General features: G+C 36.0%; 1 protein-coding gene across 5 annotated transcripts in view; it reads left to right on the top strand.

The window, feature by feature from the left end:
• Nucleotides 1-1,503: 1,503 nt before the first annotated feature.
• The window catches only part of gria2a (glutamate receptor, ionotropic, AMPA 2a), a 71,283-nt gene continuing 47,328 nt past the window's right edge, over nucleotides 1,504-25,458 (top strand). For 3 of the 5 annotated variants that reach the window (XM_087235060.1, XM_087235059.1, XM_087235061.1), the window contains exons 1-2: nucleotides 1,504-1,777; nucleotides 1,987-2,127. In XM_087235060.1, coding sequence (XP_087091186.1) covers nucleotides 1,705-1,777; nucleotides 1,987-2,127 — 214 coding nt within the window. In that variant the 5' untranslated portion in view covers nucleotides 1,504-1,704. 5 annotated transcript variants of the gene reach the window in all.

Below are 25,458 nucleotides of genomic sequence, written 5' to 3'. Positions count from 1 at the left end.
TCCGTTATTTTACAGCAAATTTCTGTAATTTAACAGCCATTATTTTTACCCCAGCTGCCGGAAATAAACCGTAAAATTAAAGATTTTTTTATAGTGTACGTTTCATCCATAAAAGATCTTTATGCTTGCTCTGCCTTTCTGTGGTTAATTAATTAATTAGTTATTTTATTTAATTAATGTATAAAAATACATCATTTTTAGAATGTGTGCTTTATTTTCAAAAAGGCTCACAGAGAACATTTAGGCTCAGATTCAACTCAAGCTCAAGATAAAAGTCTGGGGTCTGACAATAATTATTGAAATGAAATAATATTTAGTGGAAACATAAACAAATAGAAAAGCTAATTCTGCTAAATGTTTTATTGTCCATCCAACAGTAAAATGTGTTAAGTGTGATGCATATTTCAATTTCTGCTTTTCATTTTTTTGCTTTACAATTTGTAAACAATATCAATAACACATAGGCTAGATCAGGGTTGGGCAAACTTGGTCCTGGAGGGCCGGTGTCCTGCATAGTTCAGCTGCAACACAAATCAAACGCACCTGAACATGCTAATCAGTGTCTTTAAGATCACTATAGAAACCTATAAGCAGGTATGTGTGATTAGAGCTGGAGCTAAACTGTGCTGGACACCGGCCCTCCAGGATTACGTTTTCCCACCCCTAGGCTAGATCAATGATCTCAAACTCCTGGAGGACCACAACTCTGCACAGTTTAGCTCCAACCACCTCCAAATCACACCTGCTTAATAGTCTAGTAGTCTTGAACACCTTGATTAATATGATCAGCTGTATTTAATTATAGTTGGAGCAAAACTGTGCAGAGCTGCGGCCCTCCAGGAACTGAGTTTGAGATGGGCTAGATGTAATTAATGTACGTTCTCCAGAAGACAGATATTCTGCTAACTATTGATGAAAATAAGAATTCTCAGAAGTGACTTGGCTGTTTAAAAAAAGGGTTGTGAATTAAGTTCAGTTAAAAGGTAATGTTGGCTAATGAGAATCATGAGGCTAATGATCATTTAATGTAACCAGCAGCATAATATTTTAAAAACATTATGCTACCATGTTAAACTACTGTCAATTTTATACATGGGTCGCAGTTTCATCTACCCACCATGCCTAAAAATGAGCTAATTCTCAACAGATAGCAGAGTAATAGGCCTACTGGTATGTCAGTTATTGATTATTTGGAGTGAAGGTGGTTAAGTTCATTATGTTTCAAAAAATGGGGGAGACCAAGCTTATTGGATAGCAGAGAAACATCTGTCACCTATAGTAGGCACACATTAGGCTTTTACTAATTCAATAAATTCATAACCTAACGACATATGTTACAGTAATGAATTGGTTCCTCGAATCGCAATTCTATTTCGCCAAGCAGCTGAGCCAAAATCCCAGCGCGAGAGCGCGCCTCTCTACCCGCGTTCAGAAATAAGAGCAGCTTCGGCTGCGCTCGGCTCTTTTCGTCTTCATCAGTATTCTTACCGTGTCCGCTGAGTTGAAACGATTCTCAGGGACGGAGCCGCAAAGGAGGAGGGAAAGACTCCCGCATCATCGCGCCCGCTCTTTCCCTCACCAGCACCGAGAGCCGTTGCGTTTCAGCTGTGGTCAGTTTTAACATGTGTCCACCCTGTATGATGCCCGCTGTTTTGTGAACAGTGCGCGTTTGGTGGATGTGGTCGCGTGGATAAGCAGAAGACGATGATTTTGTCGGGTCTCCTTTTACCCGCGTTATGGGGACTGGCGCTCGGCGGATCTCCAAGCGTCCAAATCGGTAAACGCTCTCCAGCTGTCTTTGATAATTACCAAATCTCTTGATATATCTGCTGACTGAAATGACATGCCAAACGTCATGTTGAATTGCAGGCAATACCATACGAGATTGCTGTGATAAAACGTTACAGTTGGTGCATTTCTGCTATTTAAGTCGTGATTTGTTTTACGATTTAATTAAATATGATATTTAATGCGTTATTTTCTCAGGTGGCCTGTTCCCTAGAGGAGCAGATCAAGAGTACAGCGCGTTTCGGATCGGAATGGTCCAGTTCGGCACGGCAGAATTCCGCCTCACTCCGCACATTGATAACCTGGAGGTGGCAAACAGCTTCGCCATAACCAATTGCTGTAAGTTAACTTGCACTTTTCTCATATATTCCCCTTCTATTCTATCCTGGATGCTGTTATGAATTAGCCTACCCATGCACAGGTGTGATCATAAAGCAGCCCCCTCCCCTGCCCTATATTATTCATTCACTCTCAGATTATGCCATGTTAAATATTACAGGAGCTTTTATGGCAGGTTCCGTGTGTTATACCATATTCGAGTTAACAGTGGATAGCGATCGCCTGTGTTAATATATATGTGTGTGTTCTATTATTAACGATGGTGTAAAATGCATCTACGCAACCCTTGAAGGAACCTGAGGCTGGATGTTAGCAAACAATCGGTTTATCGTTCAAGCACTTTTCTTCTCTAGTCTTCACTGTGGCACATTCTGTGTATGTGTGTAAACTGCGTGTTGGGGAGATGGTCGTTATATAAAGCAGTTTTTGGGGGATGTGATAATTGGCATTCGCGGGAGCAGCATGATGATGGTTTCCACAGTAACGGAGGAGGAGAGGAGATGGCCCCGTTTTACCAGCATCTGCACAATTCGGTGGCAAATGAAAAAGCAGGCTGCCTCCCTCGACAGTATTTTTGTGTGCTTTGTGGCTGGATCTTTGACCGTCGAATTTCTGCTTTTTATTTGGCGGTGTATATTATTTAAAGGTTTCTGACAAACGAGGCACGAGGGCGTAAAAATGGAGCTCGCGCGCGTCCCTCCCCCACGCATCTTACATCTGTGGCATGAAGACTGAACGATGAAACGCTGTGCTATTCAGAAATGACATTAATTATTAGTGCGTGTGAGTTAGTGTCAGTTTTAAGGGTTCAGATTCTTTGAAATTGTTGGTTTTGCGTCGCATATATAGCAAGGTTTGTTAATAGGTTGGTTCTCTCAAAATCAAGCTGCGGTTCATTCACGAACCGGACTGAATGATTCGTTCACTGTTTTAGATCCAAATCGGTTTTGAAAAACAGCTCACGGATAAACTGAATGAAAACAGTCTCTTTCCAACATGTTCGATTTGTAATGATCAGAAAACTGATGAGGCTCTCATGGGGTGAAAAGTTACTTTACTTTCTAAATGAAATTTTTAAAATGAAACTTCTTGAATATTTCAGGAGTTTATATAATGCATTTTTGCTTTTGGACCTAAAACATGACTGCAACAGACTGAACAAGGGAATTGTTATTGTTTAGAACAGTTATGTTGGAATGTTAGAATTCAGGCTGACATAATTAATTTGTGTCATGAATTAAGTTTATGACAAAACTAGTAATTTAATAGACATATTTAAATTCAACATGCTTGTAAAACAAACTACACTTTTTCACAGAAATGAAATATATCTCCCTTCACAATTTTTTCTGTGTTTTATATAAATGCTTTCATTTTGTTTTTATGGATGCAACAGACTGAACTGGAAAAATGTTTAAATATTTAGGCATAATTTGATATACTGTATAAACCACACCAAACTCTTAGAAATAAAGGTATGCGATCTTTCACTGGGGTGGTACCTTTTGGAAAGGTACAAGTTTGTACCTAAGGTCCATATTCATACCTCAATGGAACATATTAGTACCTAAAAAGTACAAAAGTGTTCCTCTTAAAATTTTTAGGTACTAATATATACTTTTGAGGTACCAACATGGATCCTTTAAGTACAAAAGGTACCATCCTAGTGACAGCTCGCAAACCTTTATTTCTGAGAGGGTTAGTAATTATGTCATAACATTAGTTAATACATATTTAAATTGAACCTTTTTACATGAATTGGTCACAAACAATTTTATAGAAATGAGACTAAAGATGCAATCCATTTTGTTGTTCTTGATCTATTCTACCGCACTAGACGCGGATATAACTGAGGGCAGTGTCGTGGACGCCGCACTCTCTATTCTGCCGGCCTAGGTCGCCTCTATGGACGTGCCGGCCCTGAGTGTGACTATTGCAGATTCATACCTTACGATTCTAAGATTTGAGATTCCACAAATACTTTGATACTGGAAACACAGAGACAATAGGCATGGCACCTCACCAGGTGGGAATGCAGGAAAGCCAGCTCCTCTCCTTCATTTACATTTGAAGCAATTAAAGAAGCTCAGAATTAAAGTGCTCTTCATACTCACACAGAATGGTCATTTCAAAGTATGAAGGTTCTACATCAATCCAAGTGACTTTATCTATCATGTTTGATATCATTTGAAATGTCTCGGTGCGACTGGTACAATGGTGTCATACCCTCAGAAATAGACATAATCAATAAATATATAAACAATAAATATATAACTTCAGGTATATTTTGATGCACTGCTAAGGGTGCACCTTTACTTAGGGGACCTTTATTCAAATGACTATTTGTTTCCTATCGGCAGAAACTCTTCAGATTTATCATGTCACTAAATGCAAATGCCTTTTGCTATAGGAAACACACACAACCTTAGTTTGACTACTTAAGGAAAAGTTTCAACATGTTTGGGCGATTTTGATCTTGAATTTATCTTTGAAAATGGATGTCTTGTATTGATTTTTTGTGAATTGACTGAATGAATTGGCATAATACACATTTACCTGACTAATAAATTGTTATGTTTTGAATTATTCAAACAGATTTTGTGTTATTATCTCTAGTAGATTACGTTAGGTCCTTAACACCACAAGCCCCTGTACAGGTTAGTAATAGACTAAAACACGATAGACGGAGCAGCGTGGCATGCTATAAGATGTTCTTAGAGCTCCGACTAACACATTGACATTAATTCACGTATACTTAGACTGTAAAAGGCTATCTAAGGAAATAGACCTTTATCTCTAAACTTTTGATTTAGTAGATAGTAGATCTATGGGGACCACACAAAAAAAATTCTAATCTGAGTAAGTAAGGTTTTGCCTTTTTAGAATAGTGGTTAGTCACCTCTGTTTAGTGACCAGGACTGACATGCTTGTGTTTAGGAGATTGTATACTCGGCCGGTACAAGATATTATAGGAATCCGAATGAACGAGAATAATATACAACAACGAATCTAAGCGAATATTCAATCATAATCTAAAGTAATATTAAAAGAAACAAAATAATCTTATCAATGTTTTATAATTTGAGTCAGATAAAACAAGGATAAATATATTAATATTCTAAACCACCTCATACTAAAATTGGAATCAGATATGAGTTAAATTTAAAGTAAACCAACATTGTGCACTAAAAAAGGTCAAACAGGCAGTGAACCTTCATCCACCAGTAGACAACGTGGTTGGACTAACTGGCTGGACCTTACACAATATCAGCGCTAACATTATATTTTGCTGCTCTTTAAAAGTCCTCAATAGTAGATGTACATAGGGCCTTCATTTCGTCTCATTTCGAAAACTGATTTTGCTTGATTTGAGCTTCACTGCGACAAGTCTGTGATTCATGTGAATGGCCTCCACACCCCCATAAACCCGTCCCACACATACTCACATCATGCACAGAAACGTACAGTTGAAGTCATTATTATTAGTCGTCTTGTGAATTTTTTTAAGTATTTCACAAATAACATTTAACAGACAAAGGAATTTTTCAAAATGTTTTCTATAATATAATAATTTTCTTCTGGAAAAAGTCTTATTTGTTTTATTTTGATTAGAATAAAGGTAGTTTTACATTTAAAAAACTAATTTTAAGGTCAATTTTATTAGCCCCCTTAAGCGATATTTGTTTTCGATTGTCTGCAGAACAAACCATCGTTATACAATGACTTGCCTAATTATCCTAACTTGCCTAATTAACCTAATTAAGCCTTTAAACTGCACTTTAAGCTAAATACTAGTATCTTGAAAATTATCTTGTAAAATATGATGTACTGTCATCATGGCAAAGATTAAAGAATAAGTTATTAGAAATTAGTTATTAAAGCTATCATGTTTAGAAATATGTTCTTCTTTCCATTAAACAGAAATTGGGGGGAAAAAGTTACAGGGGTCTAATATTTCTGGCTTTAACCACATATTTCATTTGGAAATCGGGCATTTTTCTGTAGAATTGGGACTGTGTTTACTCTTTTGGGCCTGCAAATGTGGAAACTGTATTCAGATGAGTTGGCCTATATTATTTTGTCTTACTACATGAAAACAGGCTTAAATTTGCATAATGTTGTATGTTTAATGCACACAAGAGATTTCCTCTCCTGTTAGTTTCAGCACAAACACTTTTACTAACATGCAGATAATATACATTGGTTTTGAGCAGGATTATCTTAGAATGATGTGAAATGAGCTGCCAGAAAAGCCAACTGTTTAGGCAGTTCATGGTCTGCCATAGCATAACACATTTCTGGTGTAGCATACACTCTGTTATCGCTCGTTTGTATCCTTGAGGGGGCTGAAGTGACTCATCTGAGACCCATCTAAGTCTATTGACATATATGTGCCCTAGAGTGGTTTCTGCATTGTTGTTGCTGTTGTTTGAGAGCAGTTATTTTTTTCTTTGGTATGCAGCACTCTCTAGTCAGCCATTTTCAATGGAATGTTTGTTTTTGGTTGGTCCTATTTGCTTACATATATTCATTGATGATGTTAGAGTTTGTGTTCCTGGAACACAGCGGCTTTTCTTCAATAGTCAGATTGAATAACGCATTAATGTTAAGACTAGGCGTAGTTTGCCTCCAGCTTGCCGCCGGATATGAGATGCGATCGCCCCACATCAACAACTCTCCACTGTGATGCACACATCACACTACACAACATGAATTTCTTGACTTTTATTGGTTAATTAAAGCGTTCTAGGATCATTTTATTTTTAATGCTAACTTATCCCTATGAAATATGTTTTGTTTTTCTTAAATTCTTCTGGTCTATTTTAATCATTAAATTAAACATTATTCAAAAACACGACCAGTTGATTGAAACCTGAACTAATTTTACTTCAATTCTTCAACAATTTTAGAGTTAACTTAGTAATTTTCAAGTGTTTAGTTCTTTTTAGTTTAGTTGAATAACACTAGAGTTCGTTTTCCCTTTTGGCACACTTCATTTGGGCAGTCACACTAGAAGCGCAGCAGAAGTGGACCAAACAAGTGTACGGAGACCTGCTTAAAGAGGTGGTCTTGTTATGCCTTTAATCGAACCCTGGAGTGGTTAGTTAACAAGATCCAAAGTCAAACAATGTTCCTACAGTACGTACGGACATTGGTAAAACAGCGTTTTCCTCTTTTGGGTGGTATCATGTTACAAACAATTACACCTCTAAATATTTTTAAAAACTTTTAAAAAGAAAAGTTGTACCTGGAGGAATCATGTGAATGTCTTGCATAAATTTTATTATGTGATATATTATGTGTGAAATTTTTTTGTGCTGCCGTTTTATCCAGGACCCCTGGTAGAAGAGATGCATATCTCAATAGGAAATTCCTGGTAAAAAATAAAAAGACTTAACTTCAGATCTTTGGATTTCACCAGCTGCCATAGCCAGTTGCACTGTATATTATGGGTTAATGGTTTTCAAACCCTGAGACTGAAAAATGGGTTGACAAGGATGATTGACGGAAAATATGCATTTATTTTTGTATTAAAATTGCAAACATAATATCCATTATATATTATAAACAACTAAACATGAGAATAAAAACAGATGGCAGATAGAATGTTCTTATGGCTTGACCTGATTACATGTAAAAATTTTCATTGTCAATTTAAAGGTGTTTTCACACCTGTGGTTCGGTTCTTTTGGTTCAGACCAAGGGCAACAAATGATTGTAGATTTTTCTGCCATTTTAGTTACTTTGATTGATCCAGTCCAAACCAGTTAGAATTAACTAAATTGCAGACATGTGTCATAAATTGCTTTTCCGTTGGTCAGAATTAACGTGCACCTACTGAACTAATATTCCTAATGAACTTCTGAAAGTAAAAAAGAGAAGAGGAAAATATTGCAACAGAATGCTTGAATGACTGCACTTTCTGACTGCTCCCCTGGTCATTGTATAATATAAAGGTAGTAAGTGTGCATTACTTCTGACTATACATAACTATACATTTCAAGAATGAAGCACAGATGCAGCTGGCAAACACATTTTTATAACACTGCAAATTGTAAAGGTGCATTGCTAGTCACTTATTCAGTTTGTTCACAAGCTAAGAAATTGCTAAAGCACTGTCAACAAAAACCTGTGGATTGACAAAAAGAACATTTATAGGCACATTTTCTTAAACCTTATTTTATTTCAAATTAAAACAATGGAAGATCAAAGTGTAATTATTGCTTAAAAGTATTTTAGTTTGTGATCTTATTAATGTGAGAAGTACTTCAGTATTACAAAATAAATTCTTTTTTTGTATGTATAATATATTTTTGATAATTACTTCTATTTTGACAGTTTGTTTCATTGTGTATTTTTTCAACACTGCAAGTCTGTGTGTAAGTGTGGTGAAGTGAAGATAAAGTTCATGTGTTTATATGCTGTCATATGGTAAGACAACAGATGCTGGAAAAATCATTGTCACGCTTTGGTATGCGTGATAGTAAATTAATAAACTCAATCAGGGAACAATTGTGATTTGATAAGGTGTACAGCGCTCCCTATGATTTATTCAATTAAACTTGCACAATTTTGTGACACTTGACACATTAATTCTGTTTTTAAGATTGAATTCCATAATTCCATCTATCTTCTGCAACACAGAAATCATATGACCCTAGGCAACTACTGGCAAATAGTGAAGTTTAATTCATGCCCCTCACAAATTACTAAGTAGTTTCTTTTAAATTCAAACATTTTTTCATCTTCTCAACAGGTTCAACTCAAAACAATATTTCTTGAAATGTATTTGGCAAATTGGTGATTGGCTTTTTTAGAGAAAATTATATTTCTATTTATAAAGACCACTTACTTCGATCAAAAGTAGCAGTAAAACAAATTTTCATTTCAGAATTCATTCATTCATTTTCCTTCAGCTTAGTCCCTGTTATATCAGGGGTCGCCTCCACAGAATGAACCACCAACTACTCCGGCATATATTTTTCACAGCGTATGCCCTTCCAGCCGCAACCCAGCACTATGCTGGTAAACACCCATACACTCTCATTCACACAAACTCATACACTACGGCCAATTTAGTTCATCCGATTCACATACCACATGTCTTTGGACTGTGCTAATCTTTGAACCACCATGCCACCTTTTCCTAAAGAATATTCATTCATTAATTTTCCTTCGGTTTAGTCCCTTTATTCATCCGGGGTCACCACGGCAGAATGAACCGCCAACTTATCCAGCACACGTTTTACACTGCAAATGCCCTTCCAGCTGCAACCCAATACTGGGAAATACCCATACACATTCACAATTATACAGTACACTAAAGCCAATTTAGTTTATTCAATTCACCTATAGCGCATGTCTTTGGACTGTGGGGGAAACCGGAGAACCCGGAGGAAAACCCACACCAACACAGGAAGAACATGCAAAATAAACCAGCCGGGACTTGAACCAGCAACCTTGCTGTAAGACAACAGTACTAACCACTGTGCCAACATGTCGCCCTATATACCTGATTTATCTTGGAAATTGAACACAAAAAATTAAACGAATCTAATGCTATTTTCATCAGAAAAACTGAGGGGAAAAATGACGATAAGAGGAGATAAGCGCAAGATCAATTTTGAGTGCTAATGATGATGTTAAAGACATAAACTAGTCGCATATTTATTGAAAATAGACACTTAAAGATTAATAAACATTGTCTACTTGAATGAAATTTTAAATAATTTTGAAATTGTGTTTGATAAGCATTAAAAGGATGCATTGTGGGCCTGTTTGCAATGGCATACTCCACTATTTTGAGCAGAGGTGTCCATACTCAGTCCTGGAGGGCTGGTGTCCTGCAAATTTTAGCTCCAACTTGCCTTGTTACACCTGCATGGATGTCTCTAGAAAGCCTAATAAGAGCTTGATTAGCTAGCCCAGGTGTGTCTGATTGTGGTTGGAACTAAACTTTGCAGGACACCGGCCCTTCAGGGCCAAGTTTGGACACCACTGATTTAGAGCAAGTGAGGGCTCTAAAATCTTTCTGCTTGGGGTTCCCAAATATACAGCTAAGGCGCTGCATGCATGCATAATGTGTGTGTGCTAAATTGTGGAGGGAAAACTGAGATGTGTCTTTGGTCCCCACAAGGAAAAAAAAAATGTATTGACATTAATTAGAAAGTGTAAAAATGCAAACAGGATTTCTGTGTGGGGGTGGTTTGGGCTTAGGTTTGGTTCAGGGATATAGAATATCATTTGGTCAGATTAAAAACAATAGAAGTCTAAAGTCCCCACAATTCACAGAAACCTAATGTGTTTGTGTGTGAGGGGGAGTGTGTGTCTATATGTGTATGTGGTAGATAAAAAGCAATGACAAATTCTGCTGGCATATGTATAACGTGATCAGCATTTATAATGTGATCTCTCTGTCGCTTCTGCTATCTGAGGCTGTCTCTCTCACATGCACAACCACCAGCATGTTAAAGGCATTGCGTGTGGTGTGTTGTCCGTGTGTGAGTGGGCTATATTAAAGATATTCACATCAGCGGGTCCAGAATGGGGGTGTGGAGGATTTAGTGCTGAAGACAGGATGAAAAACGAGTGACTGAGCATTTTCTCTCCTTTACTGACAGTCCTTCAATCCCAACAATCTGCAATCACCTTGAGGAACAGTAAGAAAGGGAGAGAGTGGAAGAAAGAGAGAGGGAGGTCAAGAAAGCAGGACTTCATTTAAAGGTGTTGGTTAATCTTGAGAAGGCAGTCGACATTTGAATGAAGAATGTGACGCGATGATCTGCTGCTCTGCAGAGAAAAGGGCTGTTTTAAAGTCATTAATGTGCTTGTGCCTGCAAGGATAACCTGATTATTATGGAGGAAGCATGCTTTTGAAGGTTAAAGATGATTGTGTGTTGTCAGAAGATGAATGAGGCCATCAATCAGTCAAAAGTGAGAAGATGTGAAAGTAGCGGGGTCAACGATGTCACTTGTTATTAAGAGGTGAACTTATTAAAGGTTGCGACATGAGCAGATAGTTGTTCATGGCTGGTGAGCGATGTCACAACTTGCCGCATTAATATATAATTCAGGTGCATGTTTTACAACAGAGCTCATTTATTATGAATAATCAGGTTTAAGTTGTCTTTCATCAAGTTCCAAAATATAATTGGTATTTATCGGACTGGATTTAATAAGAACAGGCACTACCATATGTATATCAATATGGAAAGAAACCATTTTTCTTACCTAGATGCCAGCAAAAGAAAGGAGTGCTGGTAATTTACCAAACAATTTAGGTAATACTGTGTAACTGAGATTTTAAACACAGTGTTGCCAATTCATTTGTCTATTTTTCTTTGCCAACAGAAATAGTTGCATAGTCAAGCCACATATATAGCAACAGTGTTGTATTGTTTTATTTGAACAAATTGATTGATACATTTACTCAAGTTTTTATCAATAGTGTCATAACAAGATCGCACTGCCAAATGAGCATCGGTATGGTGCAATAAAATAATATAAAAATAAAGCAGCAGCTAATATTTTTCAATCTAAATCTAATATTTCATGATGTAAATTCAATAGGTTTATGGGTAACACTTTATAATAACTACACACTATGAACCATTTATTAAGCATTAGCAAATAGTGAATTCTTTATCTGTTAAGCATTGACTCTATATAAAGGTTACTAAGCAGTTTATAACTGCAGCTACAAATGCTCTATTCTTGACTTTTTTTTACCACATTTATAATTCGCATAATAATTGTACTTTTATTCTTAGTTAATGATTTATTTTTCATTACTAAATTAAGTATTGCATTATTTACAAACCCTTTGTATTTAGGAGTAGTTGGAGTTTAATGGTTACTATGCATGTTAATAAATGCTTTATTAACTCAACTTCATGCTGTTTTGTGACCTAATCTAAAGTAAGGACTATTTATGCTTTATAAATCCCTTATAAATGACAATACATGTTGCTTATTACACACATAGGTATGCGCCACAGCACGCAAAAAATCTTTAAACATGAAATTGTAAGATATTAAAAGATAAAAGATTATTAATGTCTTCATACATTGGTGGAATCGGGTTATTCCATAGATAGTCTGCTCATGTGATTTGACCTCCCACACAAGGTTCTGTTTTTGCACTTACAAAGTCCATTTAAATAGCAAATCTGCCATGATGCAACCACAACTCACTCTTGAAGAGAATGGAAAATTTCTCGTTAAGAGAATAAGGACTACAGTTCAGATTCTCGGCCCAAGCCGATATCTCCTGACACTATCTTCTGACCGTGCCATTACCAAGCATTTGTGTTTTTGTGTCATTACTTAATTAGCCTAGTTGCATGGAGAGCTATACACAAACCTATAATGAAAGCATTAGATTACTTTCGTACTGTTTGTGCTTATTTAAGACAAAATAATTTTTGTTTAAAATAAAAGAGGCCAGGAAGGACATGTTTACATTTTATTAAGTGCATTTGTCTGTTAAAAAACCATCGGGCGCCCATGTTGGATTACTTTATTTACTTAGGATTGTGAAATCAAAATTCTCCTACGAGAGTGATTATAGCGCCTCCCGATTGTGGATGCAGTTATACTCATGGCAGGTATTATTTGGTACTTTGGTCATTTATTTCACTAATTTGGCAACTGTCAAACATCATCAGGGAAGTGGTTTGAATTTCCGCTTACTAAAAAAACATTAGTGTTCCATTTGGGACAACACTACATTCATATACCATGCTGCTGTGTAAGTGTATAAGTACATAGTGCATAAATGCATAGTGTGCCGTTTTGGACGCAGCTTACGTGTCAGACCGGGCTCAGACAAAAGGTGCACAGGCTCGGGGAGAGTCAGGTTTAATTTTTTGGGGCTAAATAAAATATAATATAATAAATCTAATAAATATAATATCTAAATAAAAATACTGCCTGATCAAAGTTGTTAGCATGGGCTTATGGTGAGGCACTAGTGGCACATATTACTAACATTTCCCAAAAAATCTAGAGGTTTTTACCAGCAAATGTTAGAATTTTGTGTTTTATCTTATATTATAACAGACATTTTTCATGTTGATGTGAAATATCATTTTAAGACATTAAATGACTTGGTGAAAATTTGGAGATTCCAGATTATGAATGTCTGCTTTTGTCCTTGATTCATTCAAACACATACCGCTCAATGAGCATGACATCGCACGTCATGTGTAGAGAGCTTTGTTCAGTTAATGTTAAATGCTAACTTTGGTCTCTTCTAAAAAAGTTAAACCAGAGATATTACCTGAGCAGTTGAAGTGCTCAGGGGGGTTATGAACATAAATTTGTCTAATATGAAGGTATCTCATAAACCTAAAGCTGTTAAACTGGTTGCATAAAGGAGATAAACATTTTGCATAAAATCCTCAAAATTAACAACAAATAAGTATACAGACAACAGCATTAAGGCATTTTAAAATAAATTTATGAGCTGGATTTCAGATGTTTCATTCTGTTTGGTTTTTATTGTTTTAATGAACGCCTGATTGGAATGTTCGATTGTGATTTACTCGGGTGCAGTTGAAGACAACATAGGTGCAAACAAAAATAAATTAAATAAATAAATTAAGTGATGTCACTTTCCCTTTTGAGATCTTTTCATGGAATCTCTAAGATAAAATCTGAATCTCAAACTTTGTGATGTATTATTCAGTCAATGGAAGTATGGTATGACTAATTCCCATTTATATCACCCCTACACTGAAGTGTGCATATATGTGTGAATGTTCATTAAATATTCAGTCTGAGCTTAAAAGACAGACTTTAAAGCTCTAGCAAAGCGTATTTTCTGTCAAAAAGTGTCAGAAACATCTGCATATTCAAATTGTAAATGACAGTGGTAGGAGTAATATGTTAATGCCCAGGACCAAATGCTAATGTAGATGCATCTCTCCCTCCTTCAAGGTCAAATGCAGAAACAGCCATGATTTCTGATTAGCACTGATTGACTGATACACCGTCTTGTCAATTGACTTTAATGTTTATGCCAATAACAGCTGACAGATCCAATCAGATGACCCTCATCTCATTATTCTCAAGATCCATAAAATGACAACCAAAATGTTATTGATGTATATTAGAACTAATGCAATAGACACTTTAGTTTTATCAGATTCTGATTCTTAGCTAAGGCAGAACCCATTTTGAAGCTAAATAAAGCATTTTTTAAAATCAAAATTAAAGGGCTAGTTCACCAAAAACTGATATTTTATTATCATTTACTTTCCCTTTATTTGTTCCAAACCTGTTTGGAAAGCTTTAAACTAGTAACCATTGATTTTCATTTTTTTTTTCTACTATGGAAGTTGACAGTTACAAATTTCAGCTTTCTTCAAAATAACTTTGATTGTGTTCAACAGAAAAAAAAGGAACTCAATGGTTTGCAACAACTTGAGGTGAGAATAAATAGTGAAATAATTTTCATTTTGGGGTGAACTTTCCCTTTAAGTATCTGTTATATTCATTCAGTCATTTTCTTTTCGACGTAGTCTTTTTATTAATCTGGGGTCGCCACAGCGGAATGAACCAACATATCCAGCACATGTTTTACGCAGCGGATGCCCTTCCAGCTGCAACCTATCACTGTAAAACACCCATACACTCTCATTCACACAAATACCCTATGGACAGTTTTCGCTTACCCAATTTACCTGTACTGCACGTCTTTGGGGGAAAACGGAGCACCCGGAAGAAACCCACGCAAAGGCAGGGGGAACATGCAAACTCCACACAGAAATGCCAGCCGGGGCTCAAATCAGCAACATTCTTGCTGAGAGGCGACAGCGCTACCTACTGCGCCACTGCATCGCCATGTAGCCATTATAAATAGATGTTATTTTTTTAGGTGAAACTGTGGACTGTGATGATTCATAAAATGTAAGTCAATGGCAACCAGAACTCTGAGAAAAATACATGTGGAGGGAAAACCACATTTAAATTTGTATGACACTCATCGGCCACTTTATAAGGTCCACCCGTCCAACTGCTCATTAACACAAATTTCTAATCAACATGAAGTTGAAAGTTGATTTAAGAGACTTTAAACGTGACATGGTTGTTGGTACCAGACGGGCTGGTTTGAGTATTTCAGAAACTGCTGATCTACTGAGATTTTCTCGCACAAACATCTCTAGGATTTACAGAGAATGCTCAGAAAAAGAGGAAATATCCTGTGAGTGGCAGTACTGTGGGTGCAAATGCCATGTTGATGCCAGAGGTAAGAGGAGAATGGCCAGACTGGTTTGAGCTGATAGAATGGCAACAGTAAACTCAAATAACCACTTGTTACAACGGTGGTATGCAGAAGAGCATTTCTGAATGCACAACACGTCGAACCTTGAGGCTGATAGGCTACAGCAACAGAAGACCACAAAGGGTGCCACTCCTGTCAGCTAAGAACAGGAAACTGAGGCTACAATTCACACAGGCTCACCTAAAATGGACAATAGAAAAAAAATGCACAATTCAGCCAAAAAACATGTTAAAATATTTGTACTCATGCAACTTTTATAGAGGTCACAAAATTACACAAGCTGACGTTGTTTGTTTATAACATTTTATATTGGCAGCAGCATACAGGATAAACACAACAACCCTTTTTATGAATAATACAACACACACACACACACCTTCCCTCATCATTGTTCGCTAGCAATATCAGCTTGAGTGAGTCTAGGAAGATCATGCTTAAGATAATCTTGAACAGCTCAAGAGTTTTTGTCTAAGGCTGTGAATAAAAAGTGTTCAATTCTTCGCACAGAATGGGTTTCACTTTACAAGACCTCAATGTACCATTAGCAGCCAGTGGTTTTGTATTTTATTTTTTTATTATTTAAATTCAAACATTAAGTAACATTTCATTATAAACAGTTCTTCTGGAGGATTTGTTTTAGTCAATGAAGAACATATTAAGAACAATCGTTATAGAGTATAACTAATGCATTTGTTAAAAATATCTGCAATTATTACTCATCCTACGGTATCCTCACTACAGCAAGAATATGCCAGAAGAACATTGTTTCCCAGTCACGATTCCCTGTATGAATATGGCATGCAAATTACCATACTGAAATTCCCTACTGTACTGACAGCACGTTTAGACAGCCAGAGCAATTGACACACAAATGAATCCCCAGTGCATGCATGTGTGCGGCCCCATTCACACACAGTTGTATCCCATAAGCCCTGATGTGCGGCAGTGCCAGCTCAGACTCTCTCTACTGTTCCGTGTGACTGCTGATCAAACGCTCATATTTAGCTTTCTGACTTCATGCAGTCTGTGTGCGGATCACTCTGTGCGAACACAAGTTGAATCTGCTTCATGGTTTAATGGGCACATTATTGTATATGTACACATGGAAGTACATTTGCAAAGTAGAACATAAAAACTGGATATACTGTACACACACATCATATATTTTGCCTTACACTGCATTCTGCGTGATATCATCATTCGACATGACACATTCAAAGACTCATTCTAATTTTAGATGATTGATTAATGTGAAATTGTACATTACTGTACATGTATTCACAATTCTTCCATTTTCACTTAATTAAATTAAACTATAGATACTTGTTGAAATGAACTAGTGTTTTCTTATAAAACATATTTAATATACACTCATCTGCCACTTTATACACCTGTCCAGATGCTTGTTAACGCACATTTCTAATTAGCCAATCACATGGCTGCAACTCAATGTATTTAGGCATGTAGACCATACCTTTCAACATTAAGATGTGAAAATAAGGGATATGCCCACCATAATAAGGTATTCCAACCCCACCCCCACCCCCCATTCACCCCTCCCCCTTCTTTAAAAATTCCTGAAATTACTAAATATGTACACTTGGAGCTGTTTCATTGTAAATAAACAGTTAAATGGTCAGTAATATGTTTTATTATTAATATTATTACCAAAATAAAAAATAAAAATATACATTAGCAGCAAATACATTAGCTAACTTCAGCTTATTAAAATTAATAGCTATTATAATGAAATAGAATCAAGCTATCAATCTCATTAGCCGTATCGCCACTGTATAACTTACACATTCTGATTAAAGAGCAACGAATGAATCTCTCATTTATTAAGATTTTTTTTATTACATTGAATAAGAGGTGTCACTTTAAAAATGCAGACTTAATAATGAAAGCATTCGACTGCTTTCCTAATTTTTTTTGCTTATTTAAGACGAAATTAGTTGTGTTTGGGAAAAAACAAAAAACAAAATTGACATCCTTATATGTTATAACTATTAATTATATTTGAATGTCTGTGCAAACACGCACCCAAAAGCCAGACTTTCTCTCCGCTTCAATCGCGTGTACAGAATCCGTTTGGTAAACAGCATCTGTTTATCACTATGGAGCACGTCAGCTGACAGTCATGCACCATTATATGACTGTTTTGAGGATTGTATAGGATAGGCAATCGCACCTGTAATCAAAAGGAAATGGAATCGCGCCGTTTTTAATATTTATTTATAAGTGTTTTCATTTCTAAACAAAGCACAGAAGACTCGCGTTTTAGAGCAAGGGGCGACCCCTGGTGGTTCGGTGGTATGGGTTGCGCATAGGGAGGCTCGGCTGTTCAGAGAAAGACTGAAAATATGGGAGAAATACGAGAAAATACCTTTACAGGATGATAGCGGAATAGAACAGTAAAATACGAGAGAATCCAGGGAAAAACGAGGGGGTTGACAGGTATGATGTAGACCTAACCAAGACGATCTTCTCCAGCTCAAACCGAGCATCAGAATGGGAAAGAAAGGTGATTTAAATGACTTTGGACGTGACATGGCTGTTAGTGCCAGACGGGCTGGTCTAAGTATTTGAGAAACTGCTGATCTACTGGGATTTTCATGCACAATCATCTCTAGGATTTGCAGAGAATGCTCAGAAAAAGAGGAAATATCCAGTGATCAGCAGTTCTGTGGGCACAAATGCCTTGTTAATGCCAGAGGTCAGAAGAGAATGGCCAGACTGCATTGAGCTAATAGAAAGGCAACAGTAACTCAAATAACCACTCATTACAACCGAGATATGCAGAGTAGCATCTCTGAATGCACAACACGTCCAACCTTAAGGTGGATGGCCTACAGCAGCAGAAGACCAAACCAGGTGCCACTCCTGTGGGATAAGAGCAGGAAACAGATTTTAATTTGCACAGGCTCACCAAAATTGGTGAAAATTACATTTCTGTTAAACAGCACTTGGGAAAAAAAATTCATAGGAGGCCTAATTATTTTGTCTTCAACTGTAAGTCCTATTCTGGCTTTCATCCATGATATTTTTTATCAGAAGAAAAATCAGAATTTAGTATATCAAACTACATCATTCTTTTATACTTAAATGATTTCAGCACTTTTTTGTTTATGATGAGAGAATTTAGTCACTGATGTAAAAAACTAAAAAAAAAAAAAAAAAAATACATTTTGTGAATTTGTGGGACATTGTTGTTCATTTTTGACACCTTGGCCACAATCCCATTTGACCTTACTGCTGGGTAAAACTATGTTAGGTCTCAGAAACAGATTTATGAACATTTTTCCTTAACAAGATTACTATGCTTAGGAAAGTTCAGGTTTTAATGTCCCAGGTTGATTTTGTCTATTAGATGCACTATTAGATCTTTCTCCATTATTTAGTACTTGTGCAAGTTGTGCTGTTATAATTAAACAGTATACTGCAGGATTTTGCATGGACAAGCAACTTGACACAATAAATATTTAAATATTTTGAAAGTAACCGGCAATTTTCTCTGTATCTCTGTGATCTCTGTACTTTGACACAGGATTTATTTACTGAGAGGCACTGTTAACAATAAAATCCAATTAGGAACCTGGGCTGTTTTCCTGATAGCGAAGTATTCTGTCTATTGAGGACATTTTGTATATGCAAGATTATGGATGCTCATTGCAGTTCCGAGTGCATTTAACAAAGCAGACAAAACATGATTATTCGAGAACTTATTCTATGTACTGAAATATATCAATACATTGAGTCATATCCTGAACATTTTCCCCAATAATAGATGTATGGGAATAGACTTATTTCAAGTGTTACTTAAGTTATAATATTTTTGGGAAACAGGCTGTAAAATTAAGATCAGCCGCAAAATAATTTGGATCTACTGAGGTTTAGAATTAGGGATGCACCAAATTGCACCAGAGTGTACCATATTTGTTCAGTCCATATGTTATCATTTAACATGATAGGCTTGGGAACATCTAACAGAAGGAATATATACAAAAGATATGCATCTTAATACAACAACAGTTTCCTTAATACCCCCCAGTTTCCTAGTTTATTCAATAATCTTTAGAAATGACTAAAGAAAATTGCTTTATATTAACTATTATATGTTTTTTTTAAATATAACAATGAACTTATTACAATAAAATATAATAAAATCTAATTTTTAACAGAATTTTTTACTATTCATAAAGTTACAGTATTTACATATTTAAACATCAGATTCATTTTCAACATTTGATTGAAACTTTTTATTTCAGTTAGCTTTTTTTGTTTCTAAGCAGTAAAACTAAAAAAAAAGTTACGTCAAATTTTAAACGACAATCTCTGTGTTAAAGGCATTCGTCCCAACCCTCTCCAAAACTTGGGCCAAATCAAAGGTTACAATGGGTCAACTTTGGCACACAAGCCCAACTTTGGGCATCTCTGGTCTAGGAACTCGCATTTCGAGCCTTGTATCATGTATTAAATCTTTTCCAATTGAATGTAAGACATCGCTTATAAAGCAATAACCGTATGTATATCTTTACTGCTAAACTTTACTTTAGAATTTTTTACCATAAAGATAAAAAATGGCCAAAAGAGTTTTAAAAAAGTTTATGCTTCGCTCCACTGCAGATTAGAGTTCAGCGCACTAGTTTCACTCACCCTCCAGCTGTAGCCACAACAAAAAGTGTAGAGGCTTTCACGCTGGAAACGGAATGCACTGCACTATGATAGCCACTCATTTCACTGCGCCATGCAACAGCCCATTTGATGGTGGTCAAAGTTCAATATATCCTAATTTTCCTCTGTGGGTTTTTTGCTCATGTAATACTGTTATCATGCATAAACCACACATGCTCACTGGAAAAGGAAAATAATGTTCCCGCTCAAATAACACGCTGACAAGATATTTCTACGTAGTATAAACTCTTGTTCCTGCTGCTTGTGCTACTGTTCTGTAATGCCAACATTGATAATACCAACTCAATAAAATATTTGACTAATTCAATAAGATGTTTTTTGTGCTTTTTTACTTATTGAGTAACATTAGAATAATATATTATTTTATAAAATAATAAAAAATTATTACAAAGCTTTTACTCTTTTAGGTTTTAGTCAAGTGCATACAGAATATTTGGTTTCGGCAAAGAATTTCCCTTTTTGGTTCTTCCCGACTTACTATGCTTTTGCAGTAAGCAGACCTGTCATGGTAGCAATCATGCAAAATAAGAGCAAGATTAAAATGAAGTATGCTATTCTAAATTCAATAAAATAATAATTTTATAAAGTGGTAACACTTTACAATAAGGTTCATTAGTTAATGCATTTACTAACATGAACTAATCATGAACAACACATGTACAGCATATATTAATCATAATTGAACATTTACTATTGCATTATTAACATCCAAGTCCATGCTTGTTAACATTAGCTAATGCGCCATGAGTTAACATGAACTAACAATGAACTACTGTATTTTCATTAACTAACATTTACTAAAATGAACAAATACAGCAGTAAATGTATTGTTCATTGTTTTTTCATGTTAGTAAATGCATTAATTAACATTAACTGATGAACCTTATTGTAAAGTGTGACCTATAAATGAAATACATATGCAATTTTTGTCTGCATAACATGCTGTATAAGCCTTTAGTTAACTACAATAGCATTATTAGTCTATTAGTCTAAGTGCTTTTTCTTATGGACTACATACAGTTAACATGACATTTCCAAAAGATGATTTATTGCTTTAGTCCACCCAAAACCGAACCTTCAAAGAACAAAGTAAACACACTTAATTCTTCAATTGATTTCTGTCTCATTGGTCGGAGTGTATATCATTTAGTAGCTTCTATCAAGGTAAGAGACACTGTGTATCAACTAAAGACTAAATACATTAGGTAGGCAGTGCTTTGAGTTAGTGTCTATATCATGTTTGCATAGATTTATTGTGCTTAAAAAGCCAGGCTGGCTTAGAAGTGGGCGTTATCAGTGTCTAATCCATTTCTTTCTCTCCAATGCTCGGTCACACATTCTCAGATCAGATTAAACTCAATACTCTCTGTCATCCAGTGCAGCTTCAGGCACTGATTCTGCTCTTCAGCCCCCGTTTCTTAACAATGAGAATACAAACCTCACACCAGTGACAAGGAGCTTACCCTTTTCAATATTCTAAAAATTTGCATTTGTGTAGAAGAAATAGTTCACCTAAAAATAAATAGATTTGCTGTTTTTGTCTCACGCTTAGACAATCCATGGTACAGGGGTTTTATTACTCTAAAAAGTGCTGGTATGCATGTTATGAATTCTTAATATTATGAAGTTATATGTGAAATGTTTTTTATTTATTTATTCATTCTTAGAGCTGCACAATTATGTTACTTTCTTTTCATCCACTCAATGATTTAATTACAATAAGGCTGTGCAAGGGCTGGTATGGAAAAAAAAATGCAATTGCAATCTGATCAAAATTTTGATTTACTATAATTTGATAAACAGTGTTGGGAGTAATGCATTACAAAAGTAATGTATTACAGTAACTTATTACTTTTTCCTGTTACGCAGTAGTGTAAGGCATTACTAACACATTTTCAGTAATATATTATTCAGTACATGTTCAGTAATGCCTGTGTCACAACAAACTTTTCGCTTGCAAGACATTAACAAATAAAAAATACTGCAAATAAGTTCTATTTCCTGTTCGTGGTTAGTAAATATACGCTTATGTTGTTATTAATCTCCCTCTGGCTATTGGAACTTTTTACTTTGAATGCGGAATGATTTTCGCCCCTGAGCTCGAGGTCCGAGGCTATTGGCTCAGCCTGGTTCGCAGCAGCGGAAAAGAAGCAAATAGATGAAAATGGCAGAAGACAGTATATTCGCGAGATTGACGTATGTGCATATTTTAAAGTCGAGAGCGCATTCAGGTGCTCCAGTTTCCCCCACAGTCCAAAGACATGCGCTACGGGTAAATTAAATAAACTAAATAGGCTGTAGTGTATGTGTGTGTGAGAATGAGTGTGTATGTATGTTTCCCAGTGATGGGTTGGGGCTTCAAGGGCATCCGTCGAGAGCGCATTCATGTAATACAAGCAAGCGAATCTCTGCCGGTTTCCTCTGTTCATGGACAAAACTGCTTGTGAGCTGTCAATATACACTGCTCGTGCGCAAAACCTTGCAAGCGCACTCAAAACACTAGCTGCTCATATGCGATTTATCTGCTCTCGCTCCGTCAGATGATGCAGACACAATTTGTGCCTTGTGTTTCCTCTTCCTTTCGTGCTTTTGCTCTCCAGATATCCTCCTGTTAAACTGGTTATCCCAACAATGTTGATATGGTTTGTATATTAAAATATAAAGATGATAAGTGATAAGCCAAAGCAGCAGAAATTAAGTTTCTTTCCTTCAGTGGATTAAATTAGTCTTTTTAGAGGCATATGAATATCTGTTTGATCTGTTTTCTTTCTGAGCAGTTAGACAATGTTTAGCCTATATGATCATTTTTATGGCCTAAAATGACTGAGGTTGAGGGGTTGGTCCTCTAATTGCCCTTTGTACTGAGAATGCTATGTTCATCATGCTTACTTTGTGCATGACAGTTTTGTGTTGTGAACCATTTGAATTTAAAGTAAATAAAATAATGGAAACAATAAGAAAAGAAACAAAATCTGCATCTTGTCATTGCATTGGAGTTTACATATCGGCTTTTTGTGTCTAATATGAATGTACCCAAGCTATTCACAGATATTGCCAGATAATTACTTTACCTCTACCATACTTTTAAAAGACTTGGATAATTTGTTATTCTGGCTGTCATCCTTTCTTGAATTGTCCTGAGCCTTAACATTGCCAATTATATACTATATATAGTAGTCTGGATAGGTCACAGTCATTCTGCTACATCATATCGCTTTCTACTGGATGTAAAAAGCTCTGCGGTACATTTGTCATTTTAGAATGTTACATTCTAATTCTGTAGTTATTTTGGCGAAAGTAATTAAAAAGTAATATAAGAGTCATGTAACATATTACAATTCTGAGAGAGTAATATTGTAAAGTAAGGGATTACTTTTAAATAACAGTAACAAGTAATCTGTAATTTATTACAGTTTGGAAGTAACTTGCACAACACTGTTTAATAACTGTTAAATAACATAAAAGAGCAACAGGTTTGATGTGGTGGTTATGACAGCACCAAAGAATGACCAAGCATAATCACGATGTATGTTGCACTATGCTACTGTGCATTTAAAACCCTTTTTTCAATAAAGTTAATTGTCATGACAAATTAAGAAAATAACTATAGTATTTTAAATTCAATTAAATAAATTATATATAAAATCTTATAGAATTATAAAACCTTTATATTTAGATTGTTACATTTTCATATTGATTTCATGACATTTAAGGTGCATTGACAATGCTTTCCATACACAATTTTAGATTTTAGTTAACACCACAAGAATTGCTGTATTAAAATGTATCATTTTTGAATATATTTATATTTAGAATTTTTTTGTAATACAGATTTGTTCTTTAATACTGCAGTCAGATAAATAAACTGTACATGTAATATCACCTGTTAAAAAAAAACACTCTTTGAATGTGTCTGTCATGATCACCAGCGATCCTATTCAGTTAGATCGCTGGTTCTCACACAACAAACCATGGACCACACTTCCGCCTTCTCCTGGACTACATATTCATACATGCTCTCCAGTCACACTCACACATGCTCACTCATCTAGACTGATTACACTTGCAACACCTAAAGACTATCAGAGACTGATTACACACCCTACATAAGCCACACATTCACCCTCTCAGTTTGCAGAGTCTTATTTGCTATCAGTGAAACTACAACGCGTTTCTCCCTGTCTTGTTTCTCCGTGTTTAGACGGAGTCTTGCTGGGATGGAGTCCCAGTCTTGTTTACCTTGTTCTCCTGTTTAGCTGCCTGCCTTTGGACCTATCGCCTGTATATTGATTACGACTCTGGATTTGCCCGCATATACCTGTTTACACCTGATTTGACCATTGCTTGCTTGACGCTGAATAAACCTGCATATTGGATCTTACCTCAGTTGTTGGTGTGTCATCCCCCGTGGTTACAGTGTCAAACAAAACTAAAGTACATACATAGTAAGGAAATAAATGAAAAAATTATCCTGCTTGTTTTTTGAGTGTTGTCGAACGAGTTCTTAAACACCTGTGATTGGTCATTGTGTTCCCACACTCAACAGAAAGGGCTGCGATTGGTTCTAATGGTCAGCACAGTTCTGGTGTTATTCACTAATTAGTGACGCGGATACAAATAAACAGCCGTGATCTATAATGCATCATTTTATCATAGCTGATCTGCAACTAATATTATCCAGGTTGATCTTACGTGGAAACATAAGTATTTTATGTTTTGTCAGTTTAGTCGAACAAAATGTAAGATTTTAAAGAGGAGGCGTGGCACCCAACCCCACCCCTAACCCCAACCGTCATTGGGTGATGAGCAAATCGTACTAAATTGTACAAATTAGATCGTACAAATTCATACAAATTAGCCACTAAATCAAAAAGTTAAGAATTGCTGTGAGATTGCCTTGTATTATCACACTAATATTATCACAGCTGATCCGCGATAGACACGATGGAGAAAACTCACGCTGTGGAGTAACACGCTGGTGTGTGTATGTGTGTGTGTGTGTGTGTGTGTATAAACAAGTGTCGCTGTAACAGCCGAGAGAGGAGACTAAACGTTACCACACGCAAGCAGGTCAAAGGTCCACACACACACACATAGAGAGAAGCAGAGCAGAGATGGAGTTCACAGTTTTTTTTTTTATCTCTATAGCAGTGAAATAGGGGCTTGTGGGTTCTGCTGTAACAGTTGTCTGCTTTTTAAGTAACGGTAGTTGGATTAATTAATTATTTGCGCTTGCCTTCCTCATCGAAATAATTGCAGCTTTTGCGATTTTGAAAATCATCTTTTTTCAAATTGTGTGAAAGCCCAAATTTGCACGCTAATTTAAAAAAAGAAATATGCCCATGGTG

This window comes from Danio rerio, chromosome 1 (genome assembly GCF_052040795.2).
Source record: "Danio rerio strain M-AB ecotype USA chromosome 1, GRCz13ab, whole genome shotgun sequence".
Lineage (NCBI taxonomy): Eukaryota > Metazoa > Chordata > Actinopteri > Cypriniformes > Danionidae > Danio > Danio rerio.
This window is presented reverse-complemented; position numbering and strand designations above follow the sequence as displayed.